We start from the raw sequence: 27,986 nt of genomic DNA, 5'->3' as shown, positions 1-27,986 counted from the left end.
ACAGTTCCATATAGTTTTTCAAGTTAAAAGATTTCAATCTATATGAAAATCAAGGGAGAAAGTAACGTACTTCCTTCCTCTATGACTTTCCACACGCTAATGGGGAATGCATGTGAAGTGTTGCCATAGGAAAAGAGTTCTGTTCTACGCCACCTGCAGCCCATTTCGATCGCCAATAAGAAAGAATATCAAACATTTTTCTTTTTTAAATTTAATAAGTCACAATAAAGAAGGAACGTTACAATGCTACACGCTACATTAAAGACGTTTCCAGAGTATCTGAATATCCAGAGTTCATATAATAGAAATCGCGGGTATTCGTCTCATACAACAGCGTCTCTTATAGTTCAAGGTCACGTGACTAGTTTACTTCGCTGTCGAATAATCTGGCTCTTGAAATCCTAACTGTATCTTTAATCGTAAAATTATTTGGAGGTAGCGGTAAATTGTTCCTGCTGAGAAAAATTTGAGTTTGCCGGCAAAGATTTCTTATTGTCTGGTTTGTTTTTAATTTATTATAGGTTTTTAAATTCCTCCATTATTTTACTAACCAAAAACGGAGCTCTCATTTCAAATTATCTTGGAATACATTAAAGCATATTTTCTATGAACATTGTTCTTTGTGTTGTGCAATACTATTCTGACTTCATTTAAAGCATTTTAAGTTTCAAACACTCAATCTTTTCTATCTCGGAAAGTCTCTAACACAATTTTTAATAATTCAGAGTAATTTTAAACCAGAAATACTGTATTAATGAATATTGTTACATTAATCGAAGTTCGAAAATACGAAGAAATTTTGTTCTAATTAAAATATTCATCGATCAATTTTTTTTGAATTAAAAATTCTGTAACTCTTCAAACTAAGCAAAGAGTACAGTAGCATAAAAACAAAATCAACAGTTGGGAGCAAAATTGATTCGTATATAATTTTTTATTTTTTTTTTTGGTCGTATCGTAATTAAAAATAAAAAATCCACCTTCAAAAAATTATAATCATGGTTAGTTATAAGTTTGATGATATTTCTGTATTGATTCCGTTCGCCCCCGTAATTCTTAAAAGAATAGGTACTTCAATGTTAAAAATATTTTTCGAGGAAAACATCCATTAATCATTAAAAGAGATTTCTATCAGAATCTCTTTTAAAAATGCAGAGCTATCATAAAACGCTTATTTGAAGCAAAACAAAAAATATAAATATCTTCATTTTTGTAGCAAAATTATTAAGTTAAACAATTCGTTTTATTCAATTACCATATTTTCAAGAAAAAGTTAAGATTATTGTCTAATAGAAACCCTTTTAATTGTTGCATCATTATAACAAGTTTTTTGAAAAAGAAAAACGTAATGGAAACCAAAACAAGTCTTTCTTGAAAGATATACAGCCAAAAACCTTAATTTAACTTTTTTGCACCTCTGTATTTTTAGAAAAAAGTTACCATAAAACAATGGCGTTCATTAGAAATGCTCTTTAAAAAATGCAGATAAAAAATTAAGAAAATAAGTTGAAACCGAAAAAATTGTACTGAATCTCTTTGTGTATAAGAAAAAAGTGTCAATAAATTAAGTCTATTGGAATCGTTCTGTTAACATGCTTCGCTTTAGTTAAAGCAGAAAATCAGGTAAAAATGAAGCAAAGAAAAAAGTTCCTTATTTTTAAAATATTTAGAGTTGAAAAAATGATAAAGTAGACGTGCCTGAATATAATTAGGAGAAGAGAAAAAATCAGTATTACAAACTCATGGGTCAGTACATTATATCCCTAAATATTATTGGTGGGTACCTCTTGTAAGTCAATTTTGCAACATTAGCAATAAATATTTTTTCCCATGACTTCAATTTACTTTTTATTACATTTGATCTATTATAAAAAGCAAAAGCTTAAAATAAATTATATTTTTTATAAATCCATTTACCTAAATATTAAGTAATATGTTAATTCTTCATAGTAATACATTTTTTATAATTAAATCTGGTACCAATTCATTAGAGGGCCCTAAAAACTTATTACCAAGCTTGTTAGGGACCTATTACTAAGCAACACCTGAGTCAATAATCTTAGATGTTCCAGATGTACAATGTACATTTTTAAGTTTTTTAAAAATTAGAATAAACAAAAATGATACAAAGACATAATTTAACGAAAATCATTTGAATTCATGTTGATGTTCGCCTGATTCACATATCTGATTTTGATTAATTAAATTTTCCATAACTTAAATTAGTTTGTTTCCCAATGAGGCTTCAAGTTATCATTGTTTCACTTAACAAAATACAATTTTTTCTTAAATCAAATTTTTTTACCCATTTATTTATCCAAAATCATATACATATTAAAAAATATTGCTAAATTTCATATTCTATGTACAGGAAAAAATTTAATAGATTTAGCATTTTTAAGGGATATACATTACAATAAGTTAAGAAATTTATGTGCTTAAATTGTTCTTGTGTACAGATTAGTTTTACTGTTAGTGACATAGTTTGTGGCACTGAATTACTTAATTATAAAATTTTTATTTTCTTTCCCTCATAGAATTAAAACACTATGTCTCCTCATTAGCTTTTATATTTATTAATTTTGAGGAAAGTGGAATATCAATCCTAATATTGCACAGATCAGGGTCTAAAATAAATGACAGTTTGTTGGTTTTAGACCACTAAAATTTGATTTTAATCAAAAAATAATCAGTGGATTCCTGAGGCAACAAATTATTGTAAAGAGATGGTATGCTGTTTCGGTTTTAATGTTTTGTCTGCATTTTTGTCATAAAATTACATATTTCCTCATAATTTTGAAAACACGTTCTTTGCTTTGTAATTTTTCAATTCAATTTCCTTTAAAAATATCAAATTAAGACACATAAACGTGTATATGACACATAAAGTGTATAAGACCACATAAATGTGTATATTGTCTAGTAATATCTTTTAGTTACTGGTCCTTTGGACCAAAGAAAGTTTTCTTGATTTTTACCCCTTCATGTAATACAGTAAAAGTCTAAAAGACTAATTATTGTAATTAAATGAAACCAAAAATGTAGTAATCTTGCTTTCATATGAAGAAATTTTTTGAAAATTGTTTAGATATAGTTTGTCTGAAGTAACAATTCCCTTAGCCATTCATCTGTGACCCATGGCAGTGACTAGATTAGAGATGATTGTGCTCCGGGAAAAATCCAGATTTTCGGATTTTTTGCTAATTGCGATCCAGAAATTTCCCGAAATCCAAGGTCCAGAAGCTTAAATGAATCATTGATTATGTATAAAAACTCTTGTATATTTTATTTAGAAATGGAATTTATACTTGACATATTTTTCATATGTAAATATTTTTTCTGATAGAATAATAAATGTGACTAGAGATAGAAGTAAACTTATAATTATTCATTTAAATTATACTGCATATAATTTATTTAGAATTTCATGATTTGAAAATATCTACGGCTTAAATTTATAAAGAAATTAACTTTTTGAAATGCCTCATTAATGAATTAACTCAAGAAATTTTCATGATTTTTGAGTTGGGCTCACAATTACCCCTGCTATGGTAACGAGGTGTAATTATTTCAAGTAGGGGGTGTTGGGTCATTATTTAGGACAATTTTGGCTCTGTCTGGTCCATGAGAGGAAGGGAAACTTTTTCTTTGATCCATTGTGTTAGCCCTAGAATGTAGAAAAGCTACCCTCCCTGAATTGCACTATTCTTGTTTCCATAGCAGTAGACTGCCTGAGATTATGTGGCTGGTGCAGTTCTAACTATAGACAAACTATAACTGTGTTTTGATGCAGTTTGTTTTGTTTCTATTATTTATGTACTTATCTTTCCACTTTAGTAATTTAAAGATGTCTTCTAAAAAGTCTCAGAAGAAGAAGTTGGAAGAGAGTAGCGATTCTGATTCAGGACCTGACGATGTGAGTTCATAAAATAATTAATCTTATACTTTGTGTTGATGCCTTCACTGAATAACAGGGTTGGCATTTCTTCTGAGTGACTGGAAAAATTGAAAATGATGAATGCAAATGTTTAGTGAGCGATCAGTAATATTAGAATAATTTAAATTTGAGTCAGGTTTGGCATTTTATTTTTCCTGGACATCTCTTTGAACAAACTGGTAAAAGTAGAAGAAATAAGACAACATGGTTGAAATTAAAAATGACAAATTCAATTGTTCAGCAATAGACATAGTAAAAATAGTTTGAATTTTAATTAATAAAATTTAATTTAGTATCAAAAAGTTAAATTTTTTACAACGACTCTTTAAAAAAAATATTATCATTTTTATAAAAGCTTCATACGGAATTTTAAATTTATGTATCATATTATTTAAAAGTCAGAAAAGTGCTTAATTTTCCCTTTTCGAAAATAAGATTTTTGTTCTTTACCATGTTGATTTTTGCCACGTATTAAACAAAAGCATGTTTTTCACATAGTTCAATTCAACGTTTTCGCAATTCAATCACAATTTATTTCAGCGTCCCGTAGGTCCATAGTGTATGAAAGGGCCAATCATTTTGCATATTTGGTGAAATCCTTAAAAATCCACATGTCTGCTACTGAGCGCTGGAGGGTTTGGTGAGATTCTTGCACTCTCATGTGTAATTCTGCTTCATTGCAAGATATTCTCAATTTCAGGCTTCATTTTCCACCGTCTGATCCAGGAACCGAAAAACCTCTTCATCTTTTTATAATGGCTAATATCCCAGAAGCAGAAAGTGCCTAAAACTGCGACGTACGTCGCAGAACAAAGAAAGTCCTGCAGAACAATTTGTATTTTGAATAACTGACAGCATTTTCCTGCGAACCAGGCCTACCTGCTTCCCGTAGCCTTGCAGAACAACCCCCAACCCTAATCTCATACATTCTTCTGTTGACCTGAAGGTTTAAAAGCTTCCCCTCATAATTTTGCAGAACATTTTCTCCCACCTGAGTCAGAAAGTATGTTTCAAGGAGTTCCTCTGCCAGATTTGCCTGCTAGCTCCAAGAGATTACTTCATAAGACGTCTTAAATAATTCTGAGCTTTCTATATTTTCCTCAGATGCAATGCAAATGATAATCTGTATTAATTCCATGTTGGAGCAGTATAAAATATATTTTGAAAAAGCGGAAAACATTGATATTGTCATTAAACGAATGAAAATTCTCTTTAACTTTGATCACTTGCTGTTTCCCAGGAATGATGTTGCTTTAGAAGAGGAACATTTGACACCCTGCACAAATTTCAGCACATTTATCAGTAATCTATCTTTGCCATCTTGAGGAAGAAATTAATGAATTAGCTAATGAATTGGCTATAACATTTTTATAAAATTTTTATAAAATGGGTGTATCAGTTTTTAGCATACAGCAGGAGAAATCAATCACCATTTTTATCAAGAGAGCTTCTAAACTCAAGCCGTAAAAAATTACATTCAGAGATTTCCAATTTCATGAAGTTTTACTTTTATATTTTCCATTCCCATTTCGGAAGCAATTTGTGAATCGTGGGGATCCACGATTGACAGAATTGTTTCTAAAAGACCAAATGCTTTCGATGGAGATGAAGTTGTTGGAACAACAGACCAGCGAATGTTTGTGTTTGCAAATGGTGCACCATCTTGGCACTTGTCCCTTCGTAAGAGTTCTAAGGCAGCCCTTATTTTAATGTTCGGACCTTCATATCATAGGCATTTTATTAATAATTCATCATCATCGTCATTAACAAAATTTTGCACTTCAAAAAAAAAAATGAAAAAGTAACAAATCAAGAATGTTTGCCTCGGTTTAAAAAAGAATGTAGTGTATCTGAGTATGATCCTGTATTTTAATAAGTGAAAATATAGTATTTAAATGTAAAGTTGACTTTTTTTTCACTGCAAAATGCTTCCAGAACATTTGTGTAAATTAATAAGTCCCGTTGCAGAACATTTGAAAATATTCTGCTTATGGGGCTAATATAATCAAGTAAAAAGTTCTTAGTCAAAAACTGGTTATTTTATCATGATTATGTGAAGTCTTTGAAAATTATTTTGCATTTTGTTAATGCATGTACTGCTTAAAAATATTTTTTGAGCGCTTGAAAAGTACTTAAAAGATGCTAATTTTTTGTTGAAAGATTTGGTATTAGAAATATGATAACTTGGCTGATGATTGCAAACACATTGAATTAAAAAAGTTTAAAAGTGTTTTAAAAATTGTTTGTTTTTCGCTTTTCTGTATTGTTACCTGAAATAAATAAGTCTTGCATTTAAATCTTTCTTCGTATGATGTTGTTCAGTCATTTGAATAAAAAATGTAATTCTCTTAAAAAAAATTTTTTTTGCAATTGCAGAAGGCAATATTTTTTTTTACGCCTTATAAAGATAAAATTTTTAGTATGTTACAATTATTATTTTGTGGGGAAGTCTAAAATTTGTTGTAAAAGTAATAATTGTTGTTACGTCAAGATTTTATTGTCTAGAATTAAACCTTTAAAAACAGTTTGTCAGAAGAGATATATCAATATTTATTCTTATAAGGATTGTCGGCCTAAAACCAACACGCTTGATATTTTAGTAAATAACGACGGACCACCAGCTGCACTTTTTGTTTTTTATTAATAACGACAACATTAGATATAAACAATAACAACAGCTGGAGATATTGTGAATTTCGAAAGGGTTTAAGAGGTATTTATCCACATCTAATGTTTATCGAGTCTCATAGGAGAAGTGATGATTTAATCTCGTTCCGCTAGGGAATGGCGCGCATGCGCCAACACACCGCCCAGCCTTGCACTGTTCACATGCAAGAACTTGACATTTTTTTTGTTACACATTTAACATATAATTTTACAAAACTTTAACATTATTGAGTATTATAACTTTAACATAACTAATACTCAATCAGAATCCTTGAGATACATTTAACATTTTTTACATGAAATTCTAATAAAATACAAGTGTTACATAAAATTATATACAAATATTTAGATGAATATACAACTATTTTATTTTCTATCGGCAGTACACTCAATCTGGAAACTGACCTTTTATATACTCCCTTACAAGTTTTTACTTCAACTACCCTTATTTGATTATCTTGTCCAGGATACAGTTTTACTACCCGACCCAAGACCCATTTGCATGGGAGAAGGTTTTCTTCTTTTATCAAAACCATATTCCCGATTTTTAAATTTTTCTGATTTTTTACCCATTTTTTTCTTTGCTGTAAGCTATTCAGGTAAGAAAGGCTCCATCGTTTCCAGATTGTTTGTACTGACTTGGTAATTCTCTGCCAAGAGTTTAAACGACTTGGCTCGATATCAGTTAGGGATGGTTCAACTATGGCCGTTATCGGCCTCCCTATTAAGAAATGTGCCGGTGTCAGCACTTCTAAATCTTCAATATCAGAACTAAGAGGAGTAAGAGGTCGAGAGTTCAATATTGCCTCTATTTGAGTTACGAGTGTTAAAAATTCTTCGTAATTGAATTTAGAGTTCCCTGCTACACGCTTAAAATGAAATTTAAATGATTTAATATTTGCTTCCCAAAGCCCTCCCCAATTTGGCTCCTGGGAGGAATAAAGCTCCATTCAATTTTTTCTTCGCCAAAAAATGCAAATAATGATTCCTCTCGATCCCTTACCATCTTAAACAAACAATTAAGTTCTTTATTAGCTCCTACCATGTTAGTTCCGTTGTCTGAAAAGATTTTACGACATTTACCCCTTTGGGCAATGAATCGTTTAAGCGTCGCTATGAGAGCTTGCGAAGTCAAGTCACTGATTGGCTCATGGTGTATAGCCTTTGTTACTAAACAGATGAATATACAAACGTAGATTTTAATTTCAGGACCTTTCCTCTGATATTTATTTTTAATAAAGAATGGTCCGCATAAATCTATTCCAGTAGAACTGAAAACTTTATCAGGTGTTATTCTTTCTTTTGGCAAATTACCCATCTTTTGATTATACTCTTTAGGATTTGCTTTAAAGCAAACTACGCAACTGTGCACGATTTTTTTGCACAAATTCCTACCATGAATGGGCCAATATTTTTGTCTAACCTGAAAAAGTAGATGTTGTGCACCAACATGAAAATACTTAACATGATAGTATTTAACGATTATTTCAGTTAACTTACATTTAGAAGGCAATAAAATGGGATGTTTACTCGAGTACGATAATTGAGAATTTTCTAGTCTGCCACCCACTCTCAATAACCCTTCTTCATCTAGAATAGGTGATAGATTAAAGATCTTACTTATATTGGAAACGCTACCTCCTGACTTTAGAGCAGTTAATTCTTTTGGAAACTCTTGCTCCTGCAAGCAGCGAATTAGATAGGTTTCAGCATTGGACAATTCTTCTACCTTCAGAGGACCAAGAATCCTTTTCTCTGGATTTCTCAAGTTATGAATGTACCTGAAAAGCTAACTACAAATTCGAACTATAGTTAGAAATCTATTGCTACGATTAATCAGATTATCAAAAAAGGTTTTGTCATGATTTAAAGTCAAGACTGTAGTTTCTACTGAGTTTTTGGATTTTAGTTCTGGTAAATATTCTTCTTCATTTGGCACTGGACAGTAAATTCACTCTCGAGTACATCGGACAACAAAAATGAAGGACCATGCCACCACTTTTTGCTGTGCAGAAGCGACTCTGCACTGAGACCTCTTGTCAACAAGTCTGCGGGATTTTCTTTACCGGCGCAGTGAAACCAAGTATTAGGATCAGTCAGCTTAGTGATTTCTCGAACACGATTAGCGACGAATTGTTTCCATTTTTTCTGAGATCCTCTAATCCAAAACAAAACTACTTTTGAATCGGTCCAATGGAACACTGTGCACTGTCTTTTCTGATTGATGATTTTCAGCACTTTGGAACTCAGACGTGCAGCTACTAAGGCTCCTAGAAGTTCAAGTCGAGGCAAAGTAACTCCTTTTAGTGGTGCAACTCTGCTTTTCGAAGTAACGAAATTTACTACACTTTGTCTTGTATTTTAAGTTTCACATAAATGGTAGCTCCGTATGCAAGTTTCGAGGAATCACAAAAGACGTGCATTTCTACGATGCCACTATTACTGTTAGAATCTAGCACAAGTCTTGGAATTCTAAGTTCTCCCAGGAGCGGTAACTCTTTACACCAATTTTTCCAACTTTCTATAATGCTGGGAGGGAGATTCTCATCCCACGAAACTTTCTTTTCCCAAAGTTTTTGAATGAGGCATTTCATCCGTATAGTGAAGGGAGTAAGCAATCCCATTGGATCAAAAATCTTTCCGATGGTCTGCAGAAGAAATCTTTTGGTATTTCGGCAGTTTGAAACGAATTCTAAAATACCTTTTGTGTCTAATATCAAGCAATCATCTTCAGTTTGCCATGTCATGCCTAATACCTTAGCATTATTAGTTCCTAAGTTTATAGGAATATCAACTGGATAAGTGTCAAAGGCTTCTTCTGACCACTGACTCATCAAGGTGGAGTCGTTGCTAATCCATTTTCTCATCTCCATTCCAGCTTCCTTCATGATTTTCTTCGCACTTCGGGATATTATAAGTGCCTCTTCTCGGGTATCTTGACCTGTTATCCAATCGTCTACGTACATGTAAGAATCTAGATGATGTACAGTCGTGGGATATTCCTCTCTGTATTTTTCAATGTGATGTTTGATGGTGGCTGCTAGTTGGAAAGGGCTAGTGTTAAGTCCAAAGAGTAATCTCTTGAAACGGTAAATTAGAAGTTTTGGTTTTGAGTCTAAACGAGGATCACTGTCTGTCCACAGAAATCGTACTGTATCCTTGTGCTTATCCGCAATGTAAATTTGTAAAAAAGCCTGCCGAATATCTGATGAAATAGCCACTCTGCTTAGTCTAAAGTTGATAAGTATATCGAAAAGGTTAGGGTAAAGGTTTGGACCTGGCCATAAACAGTCATTCAATGAAAGTTCGTCTACCTGGTGAGATGCTGCGTCAAACACTATTCGAGTTGAAGTTGTAACGCGACCTTCCTTTTTAATGGCCTGATGTGGCAAATAGAACAAGGGTCTATCAAAGTCCGATTTAGAACTCTCTACTTCTTCAATTATTCCTTGATCTAAATAGTCCCGAATGATATTTCGGTACTGCAAATATAGTTCATTATCGAACCGCAATCTTCTCCATAAATTAAGAAAACATTGTTTTGCAACGCAAACGTTATTCGATAATTGTTTCCAGTGTTTACGGAATGGTAGTTCAACTATATATCGACCATCTTTATATTGTACAGTTTGTTCAAAAATGTTCATGGCTTGATCTTCTTCTCGAAGACAAGGGTCGTCTTTTATGCCGAGAGATTCAAGTTCAAAAAAGCGTTTTAAGGTATCGTCTATAGAATCATCGTTTTTGAGAAGAAGACACCAATTTTCATTACTAATTTTTATCTCATCAAGTCGACCACTCGCGATCCATCCGAATTCCGTTTCTCTTAACAACAAATCTTCATTAACTTTATAAACGTTATCCTTAATTATTCTAAAGAAAACATCAGCATTTAATAAAGCGTGAACTTCTTTCGCTTCAAAAAATGAAGGATCCGCTAATTCAAAAAACTCGGGTATTTTCGTTTTCGATATATCTAAGCTGATACTTGGAGTCAGACCCGTAATTTTATCTGCGACTAAGAATTCAATCGGTTCTTTAAAACTACCACTTTTATTTGAAATGATAGTACTCAATTTTCCTTTCAGATTTTGTTTAGTCGAATTAAGTCCAGCCACGAATGTTTGGATTCTTTCTAATTTAATCCCAAGAATTTCACTCGTTTTCTTACTCAATATATTAACATTTGATGCCGAATCAAAAATAACTCTACATTTAATTAATGACCCATCCCCTTTTTGCAAGAGAATATTTCCAGTAGATAATAAAACATTCTTTTTATTTTCATTAGAAGTATTACTTAAAACCGCATTATGAAGAGAGCTTTTATTTTCATTTTTTATTTCTGATCCTTCGAATGCTGAGTCAGCGATTTGATTTTCTGACGCCAGCTGTTTTGTGTTCTCAGTGATAGCTCGTCTGAAACATAATGTATTCGAATGGCGTTGACCACAATTACATACAAAAGACGATTTACATTCCCACTTTTTATGATTTTTTTTCAAACAAATTTCACATAGTTTATGATATTTAACAAGTTCAAATCTTTTATGCGGTGTTAATTTTAAAAATTTATCACAGCGAAATATAGGATGTGATTCTTTCAAACAAATTACACAGTTTTTATTCTCTATATTTTCATTCATCAAAACAGTTTTGTTTTTAAATGGGAAATTAGTTGTTTTCTTAATTGTTTTCGTTTCTGAATAACAATTTCGATTTACCGATAAGAGAACAGCTTCAAGTTCTAAAAATGTAATGAATTGTTCGTATGACGGAACTTCTTTGGTTTTTTGTATTAATTCGAAGTTCTTTCGAGTTTCTTTATCTAATTTGTTAAGCATTATGTTTTGAAGAAAAATGTCAAATAAATCATTTCGTTCATATTTTAACACTTTTAAAGCACGTAAATTCTTTTGAATGCAATCTATCATTACACGAATTTCTGTAGCATTTTCACGTTCTATATTTTTAAAATTTAGGATGGAATTTACATGCACATCAACGATTAATCTTTTATTATCGTAACGTGAATCGAGTGCTTCATACAATGAAGAAAATGTGTCAAATGTGGAAGCAAATTCTTTTACTTCATTTGAGAGACATGAGTTTAAATAATAAAGTTTTTGCGACTGAGTGAGTTGATCATTAGAGGTGATCAAGTCATCAAACTGATTTTTAAAGGTACTAAAGTGTTCATATCTTCCCGAGAATGTTGGAAGTATAATAGGTGGAATTTTTGTGTTAGTATTATTTTCAGTTTGATTACTTTGTTTAACATCGTTTACAGTTGATACAGTTTCTTTTTTAGAATCAATTATAAGTTTGAGGCTTACCTCCAAATCTTCTAGACGAGATTCACATTGTTCGATTTCTTTTTCGAATTCCTCTAATTCTTGATCAGTTATTTTTTCAATACCGAAAGAATGCACTCTCAATTCATCAAGCTTACTTTGTAATTGTTTGACTTTTTTCAATTTCACTTCAAGTATGGTATTATTAGGAATATCTTCAGATATACTATCGACAAAGGTTTGTATTCGAGTAATATTTCCTTTCAAGGAAATTTTTGCTTTATTTAGTTTCGCTATTGTATCCATGGTTGTAGTTTGTTTCGAGCGCTCCGTGTGCTCGACGTGCCAGACAATGTCGGCCTAAAACCAACACGCTTGATATTTTAGTAAATAACGACGGACCACCAGCTGCACTTTTTGTTTTTTATTAATAACAACAACATTAGGTATAAACAATAACAACAGCTGGAGATATTGGTGATTTCGAAAGGGTTTAAGAGGTATTTATCCACATCTAATGTTTATCGAGTCTCATAGGAGAAGTGATGATTTAATCTCGTTCCGCTAAGGAATGGCGCGCATGCGCCAACAAGGATAAAAAAAGAATGATTAAAGAAGCTAATAATTAAGACAAAAAAGGGAATTCGGCTTGAATAAAACAAAATTTCTCAGGATACAATTAAAAAACTGGTTTTGGGCTTATTAAGGAGTCTGTCCAGTGCGAATTTACTACAGTCTAGCGGTACCTTCACAAATTTAACTGTAGGAAAAACGGTAGTTTCACAAAATACTTTTGAAAAAGCAAGTTCTAATATCCCCTGCCTTTTAAAATTTTGTTGTTGTATCCCCGTAAAAACGATAAACCTATAGTTAATTACGCATTTTTATTTGCAATGGAACCCACCCGTGGTTCGCTATTATGACCTAGTAGAATTCACTTCCCACACGGTTTGTAAGAAGAGCGCTTTTCCACCCCATGCCTGACTGAAAGCTTGCCAGGATCCTGAAAATTAATTTTAGATATTATTCTAAATATATTCTAATAGACCTTCATTTTTTAATTTAACATTTTTTTCTCTGTGAAACTTTTTCCTGTATGACCCAGTCAAAAATGTTCTCAAAATGAAGATAACTCTCAGTGCTGTTACTGTTAAATGTATGTTTCTTTAATTTCAAGTTGAAGTTTAATTATAGACAATGATTTTTATGGATTTTTAAATTTGGATACAATTTTAAGCCCAAAATTTTACAATAGCAAAATTGTCTTTGAACGTATGGGAAAAATATCTGCAAAAATATAACAGTCATAAATGATTTGTAGTGACAATTTTTGAAGATATTTTCTTATTTTACCATATTTTTGTGTTGATTTGTTAACAGAATTTTTAAATTTTCTCAATAAATACCTCTTAGAAATACCTAGACAGACCCTTGTTATTATTTTAACTTAATATATATATGTAATTATAGTTATGCAGTTACTGTCAATAATACTTTTTTTAGTTGTATATGTCAAATTTTTTCAGGTTAATCCTCCCAAGAAAAGCAAAACTGCTGCTAAACCAGCTCCAAAAAAGGCTAGCGCTAGCAACAGTAATGATGAGGACAACATGTTTCAGGTATTATTTATGAAAATGCTGTCTCATCTTAGTTATTCTCTGTCTCCAACTTATTTCCTATTTATTTCTGAATGTTGAGATTGTTGCATTAATTTATAATATTCCTACATGTAAAGCCTTGAATAAAAAGAAAAAAAGATATTGTATTTATAGGGTTGCCACTCAATCGAGAAGAAAACCTGGAAGATACAGGGAATTTTAAAATCATCTAAAATAATAGGAAAATGCAGGGAATTTTGATTTTTCTTTTTTACAAACTGGAAAAAATACAGGGGATTTTGTTTCTTACTTTCCTCTTTTTAAAAATGGTGACCACTCAATGTGTAATTTATGGGATATTTAAGGATGATACTACATTTACTATAGCATTATTTAAGTATGTTCAGATGTTCCTTTTTTTTCTCTCAAGTTTTTTCAGGAATTAAAACTAGTATAGATAGTCTAATATAGCTCATACAAGAGCATAGTAATTGTGTTTCATCTTAATATATTGTGTATAATATATATAGGGAAAACACAGGGAATTTTCTTTTCTAGATTTGAGTGGTAACCTTGATTTATGGGTTTGCCAATATTCTAACGTGAGAGGGAAAGTAAGCATACAGTTGAGTCTCGATTGTGCGAGTTTCACATTAATCCGAGCCTAATGCGCGCACAGCACATGGAACGATTACTACGATTGATTTTACGAAGATTACTGCGACTAAATGTTGACAAGCAAATTTGTATATTTACATCTGAAACGTGAACACAGTATGTTTAAATAAAAAACATACAATTATTTACTATTGAAGTACTATTTATCTGATGCTATAATATAATGAATATTGTAACTTGGTGTAATACAATATATGTACCCTGAAATTTTCTGTAAATATATTATCTATTTCAGTTAAATACTGAAATATAAAAATTGTTTTGTGTTAAATAGTTTATTAAATTTAAAGCATTTTTTCAAAACTTTATTAAATTTAAAGTATTTTTTTAGTAATTCGAGATTGGCTTGGTCCCGTCCACCATTATCTTGGCTACTGTATTCTTGTTCAAAGTCTCATAAACTTTGATACTTTTTTTGATAATTTTTTTTATTTATTACTGTTTCTTTTTTAATGGGAGGAAAAAATTTTTTTTACTTAAAAAAAAAAAATCGCTTTAGATCTAGGCTGTTATTATAATTTTATTGTGTTTTGCAAATTTTTATTGCAAGATATTCTCATTTATTTAATTAAAAAGACTTTTGTATTCTTTAATTTAAATTCATATCTAATGTTTAAAATTAATTAATTTTATTGAAATATATTACTAACTTTCTTGATAAAAAGAATTTAGTGTCTCGAACTCCAATATTCATATAAAAAAGTACTCTAATGTCTAAATACTTAGGCATACAGCCCTTCATTGGTCAACCTGCTGTCCAAATGGACCTTCACACAAAAAAATTGTGCATCCCTAATCAAGATACTGAATTTCAATTATATTTGGGATTTTAGTCTTTATTCAAATTATTATCTGATAAATTTTAACCTTTTGTAGCTTGCAAGAATGAGATATGTGAATGTGAGAGAGTTTCGAGGAAAGGTTTTGATAGATATCAGAGAGTTTTATGAAGCAGATGGAGAACTGAAACCTGGTAAAAAAGGTATAAAATATTATGCATTTAGTAGCTTGTTAATAGTATAAATTTTTATTTATATCATTTTTATACTTTAAACATTAATAATAGAGTATCTGGAAAGTCATGGATTTTGGCATTGAACAAAATTTGTCATGAAATGTTATGATTTTAACTATTTTTTAAAAAAAAAAAAATGGAAAAGTGCATCGAAAAGTCTAATTTTTAAAATGGAATTCTCTCCCCCCCCCCCCAATTTTATAATGTTCCGATTACTGAATTTGTCACAAAATCTCCACTCAAAGTCAGATTTTATTAAAATATAAAATGTTTTTATGGTGTTCTTTAAAATTTATTGTGTTTTTTTCTTCAAAAAATGAAGGAACATCATTTCTAGAGTGAATTATCTTTTAAACTTCTTTGATTTCAGAATTTTTTTATTTATTTATTATTTTTATTTTATCAATTTAAAATTCTTCTTTAGATTTTTTATATTACGCTTTTAAAACAAAATAAAACAGCTTTAAACAACTGTATATATCGGACTGCATTTAGTTATTTGCTTTTGTATTTCCCCCCGGCTATTTTAATGCTTCAACTCTTTCTTTGCTCTGTTTTTTAAGTTTAAAATCAATAAATATGAAGATGCAGAGTATAACAGTTTTGGTTATACCTATCATTTCAATTAATGTTATAATGCTTTATGAAATTTATTGTTGTGTTTTCGTCGGAGAAAATAGTAACTTCGGTAAGACATGAAATATTTTTGGAATTATTCATAGAAAGTCATGGATTTGAAAATCTAAAATGTAGCAGATGCCCTGTAATAATCAGAAATATTTGTTTTAATAATATTTTTATTGATGTGTGTGGTATATCATTTTTGTAAATTATAAACATCTGATTTAATTAGGTTGCTAAATTAAACTTAATTGCAGCTGATTTTCAATTGCGTTAAATTCATTTAATGACATAAAAGTTTTTTTTTTTTTTAAATTTTTTCTCCTTCTCAAGCATCTTTGCTCATTAACTTAAAAATATTTAAAGGGTTCTTAAAATACACATTCAGCGACAAATTGAATTTTGAGTCTCGACTTGTACCAACAGAATATTTAAATTTGTTTATAAAACTTCTATCTCTGTAGTATTGAGTAACAAACTATCAATCATACCAATTTTGAAAGTTAGTCTCAGTTTATGGTTCAAATATTTTTTTAATAATTTTATCATGAAAAAAACTTAATCTTGAATGTTTTTAAGCATTAAAAATTTCATCTATTAGTTTTTTTTAATTATTTTTTAAAAAAAATATTTTTTCTTGATCCTGAGCACCAACCAACGGGTCCAAAATCAAAAAATGCAATAAATAAATAAATACAATTGCCTTCTTGTTACTTCATGAAAGAAGCGTTCTCAATGAATGAGCATTAAATTGTAATGAGGTTTATCATTACAATTTTTTTTACAAAACCCTGAATCTTGTTTCTAATGTAAGAAATTTTTTTATTCAATTTATATTTTATAATTTCCGATTTTTGTGTCTTTAGATACATTTTTATGTATCCAATGAAAGTTTCGAAAATTAATAAAGATTTAATAGGGACCATTCACAAATTTAGATTTGTAATTTTAATTCAGTTTTTATTAGTTTAATTATCAATTCAGCATGATTAATGATATTAATTATTCTTATTAATGTTTTTGTTAAGTATACATTTAAAATTTTTTATTTAAATGTAAAAAGACTTAACAACTTTTTTAAAAATTAAATTATAATTTTAAATTAAAGATACATTTTTTTCTATAATTGAGTAAAGTAAAAAATAAAAGGATCAAACTCCATATCGAGTTTAGTTTTTAAAATTATGCATAAAGTTATTTTATGTTCAATATCAAGATTACAATTCTTTTTCTAAAAATAGATTTTTCTATTGCAATTATGTAATCTTCCAAAATTGTTTTTGTAATTTCTTTTCCATGAATTTTTATCAAGGACATTGAAAAAGGATCCAAAAGCACAAGAATGAGCATACTTTAGTTTTGGTTCAATAAACAGAACATTCCTCAGTGTAAAAAAAAAAAAAAAGTTTTTATTGTTGAGACACTGAGGAAGGTTCTTGTTTATGAAACCAAAACTATAGTTTAGTTTGTCTAAAGTAAGAACTCCCCTAGCCATTCGTTTGAACCTGTAATGGTGACGATGGTAATGAGGTATAATTATATAATGAGGTTTAGGACCGGTTTTGGCATGGGTCGTCAAGAGAAAGGGGATCTTTTTCTTCAGTCTATTGTGTTACCCTTAGACTGAAGAGAGCTACCCTACCTGAAATGCGCTATTCTTGTTTCCATAACAGTAGACAGCCTCAAACTTTGTGACAGGAGGAGTTCTTACCATAGACAAACTATGTCTATTTCTGTACTCACGTTTGTGCTTATGTTTTTTTTTTTTTTTTTTTTTTTTTTGCTAAGTGTGTACTTAAAACTTTTAATGTAGGAAAATATTTATTGATTAAAACTTGAATATATTATTTGAGAAGAGCTTAATAATTACCCTGTGGCAGAATTACGGCAACAACGTCACAGAACGTTAGTTTTTGCAATAATATTTTTCATTGGGTTCGGTTTCTAGAATTTCAAATTAAAATATAAAATTCAAAAATCTCCGAAGCTTAAAAGATAGTTCGCTCTAGAAATGTTGTTCTTTCTTTCATTTTTTTTCTTCTTTAAAGAACATGTTTTACACACACTTATTTGAGTATCTCTTTTTTTGAGTCCTGTTCACTTGATTTCTTCCTCAATCTTTACTTTGGAGTTACTGCGCAGATTTTACAATTATGAACGAATTTTAATTTATTATTGTTTAATTCATTTACGAATTTTAATTTTTGTAATGACTTCCAAAATTTGAACGAGGAAATAATAGTGCACTTTTTCGCCTATTATATTTGAATTAAAAAATATTACTTATACAATTAAAAATGTTTATGCTTTTTCATGGTGGGTAGTTTTTTTAAAAAATACTTAAAGGTGCTTATTTTCGATATTTAAAAGCCGTAAAAGGTGCTTTTTTCATTGGGTATTTTTAAAAAGTGCTTAATTTTCCCTTCTCAAAAATGAGATTTTTTTCGTTATGTCGGTTTTCGCCACATATTATGCAAAAGCGTGCTTTTCACATTGTTCTATTCAACGTTTTCGCAAATAATTCCGCCGTACCGTCAGTCCATAGCGTATGAAAGTGCCAATCATTTTACATGTTTGATGAAATACTTGCGAGTCGGTATGTTCGTTTACTGAGCTAGGTTGGGTGAGATTATTGCCTTCTCATGTGCAACTCAGCTGCATTTTGGCAAGATATTCTCTATTTCAGACTTCACTTTCCACCCTCTGATATCAAACTGAAAAATCTCTCAATCTTTATATGGTGGCTAATATAATCAAGAAAAGAGTTCTTCGTTGGAAACTAGTTATTTTCTCACGATTATCTAAAGTCTTTGAAAATTATTTTTCATTTTGTTAATGTATATTGTGCTTAAAAATATTTTTGAGTGCTTAAAAAGTACTTAATTTTTGTTGAAAGATTGGGCTATGCACCCTGTTTTTTATTCTGTAAACACATTTCTGTTGCTTTAAATTAGTAATTGATAATTAAAAGTATCTTGGAAAAAAAAATTAATGCAAGGGAAGTTTGTAGCAGAAATCTCGAAAAAAATTGTGCCACAGGGTACCTGTAAGACACTGGGTCATATGAAGCTGTAATCACAATCTTTCGTTTGTCAAGTGCCTGAAAATAATTAATTTTGAGTGTGTTGGGGGGGGGGGGAATTATGAGCATCTAATGCATCATTTCAAGTTGTTGGGTCTCAAACCTGTGTTGTCCAGATGAAAAGCCACTGCCTGAGATAGGAGCAGTTTTATTTATTGAAATAAAGTTTCTGAGAATAAATGACAGTCCATGTCTGGTTACAGGAGTGTCTGCTTTAAAAAGTGGGTTTATAATGGGTTGTTTATTGAAGAATAATGGAGAATTTTTAAAAAAAATGACAAATAAGAGAGATAGTAGTTTGAGGTTATTGCGCTTGATTTATTAAAATCCAGATACATGTAATTTGAATAATGCAGCTGAGTATTCACTATTTAACGTGATAATTTTATCTTAACTTTTTCTGTAGTTATCATTACTGATTTTCACTTTTTTTAAAATTTCAATATTTCAAACAACTAGAGAAATAAATTAAAAATAATTTTAAGATTTTTTACTTTTTTTTTTGTATAAAAATGACTCATATTTCTCTTCTATGTACAAGAAGAAAAAAAAAAGTACTTAGGGAGAAAAAACTGCAATTTAGAAACAAATTTCTTCATCCAGCAATCACATTTCTGTATTTTTTTTATAGGAATATGCTTGAATACTGAACAATGGCAAGCATTGAAAGAAAAAATTGATGACATTGATGATGCTGTGAAAAGATTTTAATTGAATTTTCTGTTTGTATACTTTTTGTGTTTGTCATTGATATTAAAAATAGTACATTTCATTATTCTCAGTATATTTTTTGTTTCACATGTTGTTAGCTTTTTTAAAACTGGTTCAATTAGTTTGGGAAATGAGTTTAAGCTTGTAACTTTCTTTTGAGGTAACATTTCAAAACTGCTAACAAAATTAGAAATTTAACAATGCTGAATTCTTTAACATATTTTCCAAGGCAGTAGTTACGTTGGGTGAATGATCTGTTTAAATAGTGAATGCATAATATTATAGGGTGCATATCATTTTAAAAGCTCTTTAAAGTGCTTTTTCATTTGGGTGTTTGTAAAAAGAGTTTAATTTTCCTTGCTAGATTTGCTTGAAATTTTCATTAGTTACCAGGGTTGGAGTTTTTGCCAGGACAGTGGCAAAAACTGTTAAAATCCGGCAAAAACCAAATTATCTAAATTGCTAATTAAATATTATTACAAAATACTTGAAACAAATTTAAATCAATTATAAGGAATAATAATTTTGATACATTACATGAAAAAATTTTTTTTTATCATATTAATAATTAATATAAAGGCAATAATTTTTAAAAGATTGAAAGTTTTTGACCTCTTTTTATTTTAGAATCCTTAAATAAATATTATTTGCATAAAAAATTATTATTTGTACAATAATTAACTACACATCTTGATAGATATTTTATGCTTTAAATTATAGTTATATTAATTTAAAATAAGTTCATTTCACTGGAAAAAAGAGAATAATCGCAAATTTACCAATCAATGCTTTAAACTACTAAAATGATATATTATTACATTATGATTTAATTATGGAATAATAATTTTGTTAATTTTTTTGTAATTATTTATATTTATGGTATATATTTCAATTTTAGGAATAATTTTGTATCAAAAATGTGTTTTTGTCCTCTCATCTTGGAAAATATAGGTTTTTGCCAATTTGCTTGGCAAAAACCTGTTTTTTACCGGTATTTACCATGGTTTTTTCCACCTGCGGCAAAATCTTGCCAACCCTGTTAGTTACTAAAAAAGATTCTCCACAAAATTATAATAATTTTTTCCTTGCATTCGCTCTATGAAAGTATTAATTTTAAATACATTTTAGATTTATTAAGTGTTTTGTCTATGAGTCTAGTACTTTATTAGCATTAAATTAAATGTTGAGCAGTAGCTTAACAAAATTTAAAAGACAGTGGTTGACATGACCTTTGGCTAGTTCTTTATATGGTTTATTACTAAGTTTTTTAATTGAGAACTAGAATTTAAAAATTTATGGACAGTTTAAGCAATTGAAAAATATAAGCTTTTGTATAATATAAAGTGCAGCAAAAATCACATATTTAAATTGTTCTGTACAGTACAAAATATAATTTATAGCAATCTAAAAATAAATAAGTGTAATGGCTGTCCCAAAAAATTTGAATAATAGAGATTTAAAACTAGCTGCTTTCTGATAAGAAACCACAGAATTTTTTTTTCTCCAAGATTTGTTTCAATATTATAAAAGTTTTCCTTTCTTTCAGTGCAATTTATTGATAACTCTTTTGACACTTAGAACAAAGAATTCTTAAGATAAAAAAGTGATTCTAAAAATTCCTCATATTGAAATAAAACTCACATTTTTTTTCTCATTTATAGTTCTCAGGGATGAGAGTAGTCAGAAAGTAAAAAAGAGGAAATCCAATATATACTTAAAAAGATATATATATATAAAAATCGCACTTTTTTTGTCAAATTTTTGTTTAAACTTGTAATCCATGTGATTCTAAATCACCTGAATATGAAACTCTACATCGAATTTAAAAAATGCGAAAATACAAATCGTGATGCATAATTTTAAAATCGCGCGATATTTCAACCGCAAAAACGAATCACGACATTGGATTATAAGCTCGCGTAGCTACATAGGGTTTTAAAAGCTCGTAAATACAAATCGCGATATTGGTTTTTTAATCTCGTAAATAAGAATCGCAATGTACAATATTTAAATAGCCTGAATAAGAATCGCAACGTTCAACTTTTAAATCAGGTAAATACGAAAATCGATGTTTGATAATAAAATCGCAATTTTAAAAATGCAAAGCACTATATTAGATCCTTAAATCTCGAAAATACGAGTCATAATGTACGATATTTAAAAAGCGTAAATCAGGTAAATACGAAAATCAATGATTGATATTAAAATCGCGTGAATAAAAATCGAGATATTTGCAGAGTCTGGACTTCTGATTTCTAAAAGGCTTGTTTGAATTGTTTACACAATAAATAAAAATTTACAAGATTAAGCAAATAAATATTTTCACCACAGATCCACCTCTATTTTCTGTTTGCTTTCTCTCCAGAATACAAGAAGCAGCGACGTCTAAATTACGAAAATACGAGCTATCCCGCCGACGGATAAAAAATACGGAAAAAATAGCTAATATAAGTAAACATGCTGAAGGATTAGCAGCTAGGACGTAGTTTGAATTTTCTGTTTTTCTTTGAAAATCGTGAATAAATATAATAATTTGACTTCAACGACTGAATTTAAAAAAAAAAAAACGGGATATTTATAAATGAATAAAAAAAAAACCAAACTTTTAGAGAATCTGAGTTTTTGATAAAAAGGCTGAAATTCGAGAGACAAAATCTCATCCCTGTATGAAGGTCAACCAGTTTTATCCCAAGGAAATGATTTTTAGAGAAACTTCAGAGGGAGGAATGAGGACTTCAATAATTTTGCTCAGCGAAAAATTAAATTCCTCATAAAATATTTCAACTTGTGCAAAAAAATGGAAAAGTCTGAGAAAAAGCGGAAATCTGCGAATCCGCGGAAGAATCTCATCCCTGAGTTCTTAATCAGATGTAAAACTATTCTGTAAAGAACTATCATCAAATAAAAAAAAATTATTTGCAAGCAAATTTTTTATTATAAAAATCATACTACCATTTGCCATATTTTCGAATTTTATTTTCACTTAACAATTTTAATAAACACGGAACAGAAGAAATAAATATATATTAGTAATGAATACAATTATGTTACAAATCAGAAATATTTACAATTCAGTCAATCTAGAAAAGACAGTGAAGGTAGATCACTTAAAGTTTGTGAATGCAAAGATTCTTCTTGCATCCAGCTTACAGAGAAATCGACTTCGGGGACATCTGAAATGCCAGACAATAATAATAAACATTAAGATTTAAATTACAATGAGTGTTCAATAACTCCTTTACGCAATCCAAACAAAAACAGTACGAAAAAAAGCATTTTAGAAACCATGATATCTTACTTGATCGTTCTTAAAGTTACTACAACTTTATTCGTACTCTGGTTTCATTGTCATAGTTGATTCAGAAAACAAACTTCAGTTTATTTAGAACAGAAAAAATGAGTTATTAAATACTTCTATATCAAAAGCAAGGCGAGTGAAGTTTATGGCGTATTTGCGACTGATTACATTAGGGTAAATGAGTTTACACATGGCCGTTAATCCACTAATGTTGAATCTTTTTATGGGATATCGAGAGAAGTTGCCTCTCACAGAGATGGATAAAATGTATGACAGGATTTTGAGTGCTCAAAATTTATGAAATAGTTTTAAGATCATAGGTATCTCACAAAGTAAATAGTATTGAATTTTTCTAAAATATAGGGCTTGGCATGAAAAAATATTAGCAAGATGTCATGCTTGATCGCATTTAAAAATTCGCTTTAGTACAAAGGTTAATTTTTAATGGGAAAAATTACAGAATTCGCTTTAGTACAAACGATTAATTTTTAATTCCAAAAATTACAGAATTAGTATTCAAATTACAACATCAACCGTATTCACTAGAAATGGTACCCAAAAACTATTTTATTTCCAAACTTGAAAAAAATATTTCATAGGAATATGATATGTTTAATGAGAATTCCATTACCCAAACAGATACCACTTAGAGAATTTTTCAAAATTTTTGTATTGCTGTGAAAAAGGATAACATATTAGGTTTAAATTAGTTCAATATTTTTAAATAATTATTATTAAATAAATACTTGAAACCTATTCTGAAAGAGAAAAATCATATTAACTTAATCGAAATTTGATACAAATACAGTACAGAACCCGCTATCCGGAAAACCAAAAAACCGGAACGAAATTCGATAAATTTTCCCGCCATTTAAAAAAAAAAAATTTTTTTTTTCCTCATAAGATTTTAGGATTTTTCTTTCTTTTTTGAAAGATGATCACCTTATTATCATTTTGGAAATAATCATTAGTGTATTACTTCATCGTTTTTTCTTCTTTTTAAGATTATTTCCAATTTCTTTTTTTAGTTGGGTTTAACAATAAAAAAACGGCTTTTTGTAGCGATACCGAAAACCGGAAAAATCAGTTATCCGGAATAGCGACGGTCCCGATCGTTCCGGATAATCGGTTCCCTACTGTATATTAGCATCATAAAAAGAATAAATCTTAACCACAATGTAAATGCACGATAAATAACCAAGTATGATACGCAATAAGTATAAAGTACAAAAGGTAAGTATAATGCATGATAAACAAGCAAAAGTTGGACGTAAGAAATATAAAAAAAACTATAAGCTTTCCCGTTCTAGATCGGTCTTGACAGCCTTCGAAATGCTGTTCATCTCTCACATAAGGCCCTAGTGCACGTCACAAAGATTTACTTCTGAAAAAAGGTTGAAACTTGTTTATTCCCAGTTAAAATTTGATTTTATAACGTTGTGGAACAGCCAAGTTTTGGGTTTATGTCTAACGTTCAACTCCGTAGGCTTCTAATTTTGAATCCAATCCAGAAGACAGGGGAACTCCAGGATCAAGTATTGGGAGAAATTTGCCTTCGTGGAGGACTTTGGATGAAACTAACCAGAAATTTGCGTTACTTGGAGAGGAAGACCACGAGAACCTCCCACAGTTAGAATGACGATAAGGGGACTAAGACATGATCCGTCTACCACTGAGGATATTTTATGTCAGCACTGTGGTCGGTGCAAGCTGGGTGCGGAATTTGTATTCGACTGGGATTTGAACCCGGTTCGCCTCATTGGAAGGCGAAGGCTCTATCCCATGAGCCATCACTTCAATCCTCAGAAAGGCAAGCTTTGGGTGCCTTACTCAAAACTTATTAATAAAAGCTGGGTATCCGCGCACCTGGGAAGTAATGAATTTCGGTATTGAACAAAATTTGTCATGATTTTAATAATTTTTTTAAAAAAAATCACGGGAAAGTCATGGATTTAGGTCACCGAAAAATCTAATTTTTATAATGGAACCTCCCCCTTCCTAATTTCAAGCTTTTCCGAATATCTGAATTTCGAGCAAAATCCCCTCTGACGGTCATATTTTATTAAAATATAAAATGTTTTTGTCATGTTCTTTAAAAGTTATAGTGTTCTTTCAAAAAATGAAAGAAAAGACATCATTTCTAGAGCGGATTGTCTTTTAAACTTCTGTGAGTTCAGAATTTTTATTATTGATAAAATAATAAATTTAAAATTCTAGCTGAAGCAAACCAGTCATTGGCTAATTTTTTTATTCCAAAATGAGAACAGGCAAATAAGGAGTATTTCTTTCCTTTTCGATAAACAAGAAAAGTATCTTAAGGATATAATTCTGCAGGGAAAAAAAAAATGCTTTTGTATTTTTTTTCAGCTATTTTATTGCTTCAACTTTTTCTTTACTCTGTTTTTTAACTTTAAAATCTATAAACATGAAGATGCAGTGTATAACAGTTTTGGCTGTACCAGGCCCGGGCTGGGATCTAAAATCGGCCCGGCCATTTTAGAGATATCGGCCCTCAACTTCACATAAACACCACGTACGCGGCTCCTAATATATCATTTTTAGGCATTTTTTACTGATAAATTCTCAGGAACGTAAGTTAATTTATCGAAGTAAGAAAGTTGATAAAAATTGCTTAATAATCCTTTATAGAATATATTTCAGTTTAAAATACATGGTTCTTATGAGGATAACATAGGTTGATAAAATCAAAAAGAAGGTGAAAGATGAAGAGTAAATAAAAATATTTATTATACTACACATACATGAATGATTTATGCAAACATTATTTTAAAAATAGATTTAATGCTTCTTCGAAATTCATTAAATTAAAATTTAATTTAACTTTTGAAGAGGTTCTCTATTTTCTGCCACTTGATCGATTATGTCGTCGCTATCTAATTTCATTAATAGATCTTTTTCTATTGCCATTACCATGAGAGCATTCAAATTATTCGAAGATAAAGTACTCCTCATTCGATTTTTAATTACTTTTAATGTGGAGAATGATCTTTCTCAAGCCACCTGACTTTTTGACAATGTTAGTAAAAATTTTAATGCCAGACTAATTAAATTGTAAGAATTGGTCAAATTGAATCTCTGTAACATCTTGTAGCATCAAATAACACAATTTTTGAACGCACTGCGTGTCTCACATTTTAGACTTACTTTTTCTGTTTCCAAAGTAAAGTCGTTATTATCTTCATTTGAATGATCTTCTGTGATTATTTTATAATCTTCTACGTCTGAATTTTTCAGTTTTTCCCAATGTAAAGCTAAATTTCTTAGTTCAATCCGCAAATTTTCACCTAAAGTTGTTTCGTCAAATTTTAGCAAGGGTTTGCTTAACTCATTTTGTTCGCCAGATTGAAGCTTGTTAAGACGTTTTTCAAGGAAACGTTTCGGATCTGGATAGGAAAAATTGACGTACAATTTTCCATTTGCCGGAAATCGGCGTTCCATAGACGCTACAACTGTGCTGCAAATAATGTTATGGACGTTTATCTTAAATGTAGTGGTTTCATTCGATGCTGTCTCACCCGGCCTCTATTTTCTTTTCTTCAATCTTCGTTATGAAAACTTTGTTTGAATTTCAGTTTCTTCAAGTTCCTTATTTTCGCGAATAATGAAATCATCGGTAACTTTTTGTACACCTTCAAAATCTCACTATTTTTTTAGTTCTGAACACATTTGTGATACCATTCTAAAAGCTTTTAAGATGTCTAAACCAGAGGTTTGCAAATATTGGGAGAGCGGTGTAGTTAATTCAAATATTCTTGAGAATATTTTGACGGTGATTACTGTTTCATATTTGCAAAATGATTCTAAAAATAATTTTACCTTTGCACGGATATCTGGCTTGAAATTTGAATTTTGTTGTATAGTTTCTAAACTTGTAATCAATTTGACATATAACGGCTTAATAGTTGAATCTGAGTTTGAAAAAAAAAAAACCAAAAATTTTCTTTAATGCAGAATCTTTGGACCACCAACGTGTTTCTCCAATAGTTGCGAGACTTTTTTTATTTCAGTGCTCGTTACTTTGTTCCCAGATGTTCATGCGTTGGTATAATTCACGGAAAAATACTGTGACGCTATTTAGTAGGCTGAAAAACTATGCACTTTCAATTAGTGCCTTCATGGTATCTCCTAAAACTAAATTTAAGACATGTGCATAACACCAAATATGAATTTGACCAGGGGACTCTTAAGAAAGCCATGAAGAAAATCCTTTAAATACACCTTGCATACTTGCAGCCCCGTCAGTTGAATTACCGATGCACTTTGTTATATCTATATTACAAGACTTTAAAACTGGATCCACTAAAGAAAACGCATACTGTCCAGTTGAAGATTTACATACACACTACAACAGCGAGAAGTCTTTCATATACACGATATTTCATATATTTTTTAAATAGAAATCTATATCTTATTTGGCATCATTGGAGAGAGTTTTTGAAAAGAAATAACTTTTACTTAAAATATTTTTTTTAATATCTCCTACTATTTTCAAAATAGATAAGAAAAAATACATATTAAATAGATTTTGACATATTCACTAAAAACTTTTTTTTCCGTCATAATGTCTTTTACCTTCATTAAAACACATTTGTGCTTTTCACCCCATGTTTTATAAAAATTGAAGCGATTTTGATAATTTAAGTGAACTATTTTTGATAAAAATGATAAATTGAAGTAAATAATCAGAATTTTTTCGTATCTATTATCTTCAGAACAGTAAGAGCTATAAAGAAAATTTTCAAGTAAAAATTACTTTTTTTCGAAAACCCTCTCCAATAATGCCAAATAAGATAGGTTTCCATTTAAAAAATCAAAACTGTGTTCAAATTCCGGTACATCCGGGAATTAACAATATCATTATTGAATTCCTTGGGGTCGATTTAGTTATTAGATTTTTATTTCAAATCGATTATTTGCTCCATTCTCGAAAAAAATGGGTGGCACGCATGATCTGAATCACCCTGTATATTAAAACAATATTATTACTACATATATCATATATATGTTATTTAATATTATTTATTGCGCAATATTATTTGAAATTCATGCAATGCATAAAAAAAA

General features: G+C 30.0%; 2 protein-coding genes across 6 annotated transcripts in view; one reads left to right on the top strand and one right to left on the bottom strand.

Moving 5' to 3' along the window:
* The first annotated feature begins 275 nt into the window (after nucleotides 1–275).
* Nucleotides 276–19,667, top strand: Ssb-c31a (single stranded-binding protein c31A). Of its 3 annotated transcripts, none has more exons than XM_016061580.4 (5): nucleotides 276–499; nucleotides 3,838–3,916; nucleotides 13,425–13,517; nucleotides 15,051–15,156; nucleotides 19,524–19,667. In XM_016061580.4, the coding sequence occupies exons 2-5, from the start codon at nucleotides 3,848–3,850 to the stop codon at nucleotides 19,601–19,603; spliced, it is 348 nt and encodes a 115-aa protein (XP_015917066.1). In that variant the 5' UTR covers nucleotides 276–499; nucleotides 3,838–3,847; the 3' UTR covers nucleotides 19,604–19,667. The 3 variants fall into 3 exon arrangements, with proteins under 3 accessions (XP_015917066.1, XP_042911383.1, XP_087024602.1); XM_043055449.3 differs by having other exon boundaries at nucleotides 357–478; XM_087168476.1 differs by having other exon boundaries at nucleotides 424–494.
* Nucleotides 19,668–22,557: 2,890 nt separating this feature from the next.
* dgt6 (dim gamma-tubulin 6) overlaps nucleotides 22,558–27,986 on the bottom strand; it is a 62,712-nt gene continuing 57,283 nt past the window's right edge. For all 3 annotated transcript variants that reach the window (XM_043055446.3, XM_043055443.3, XM_043055445.3), the window contains exon 16: nucleotides 22,558–22,776. In XM_043055446.3, the coding sequence (XP_042911380.2) occupies nucleotides 22,679–22,776 (98 nt within the window). In that variant the 3' untranslated portion in view covers nucleotides 22,558–22,678. The remainder of the gene's footprint in view (nucleotides 22,777–27,986) is intronic.

Source organism: Parasteatoda tepidariorum, chromosome 7 (assembly GCF_982258835.1).
Source record: "Parasteatoda tepidariorum strain Cologne lab strain chromosome 7, Ptep-v5.0, whole genome shotgun sequence".
Classification (NCBI taxonomy): domain Eukaryota; kingdom Metazoa; phylum Arthropoda; class Arachnida; order Araneae; family Theridiidae; genus Parasteatoda; species Parasteatoda tepidariorum.
This window is presented reverse-complemented; position numbering and strand designations above follow the sequence as displayed.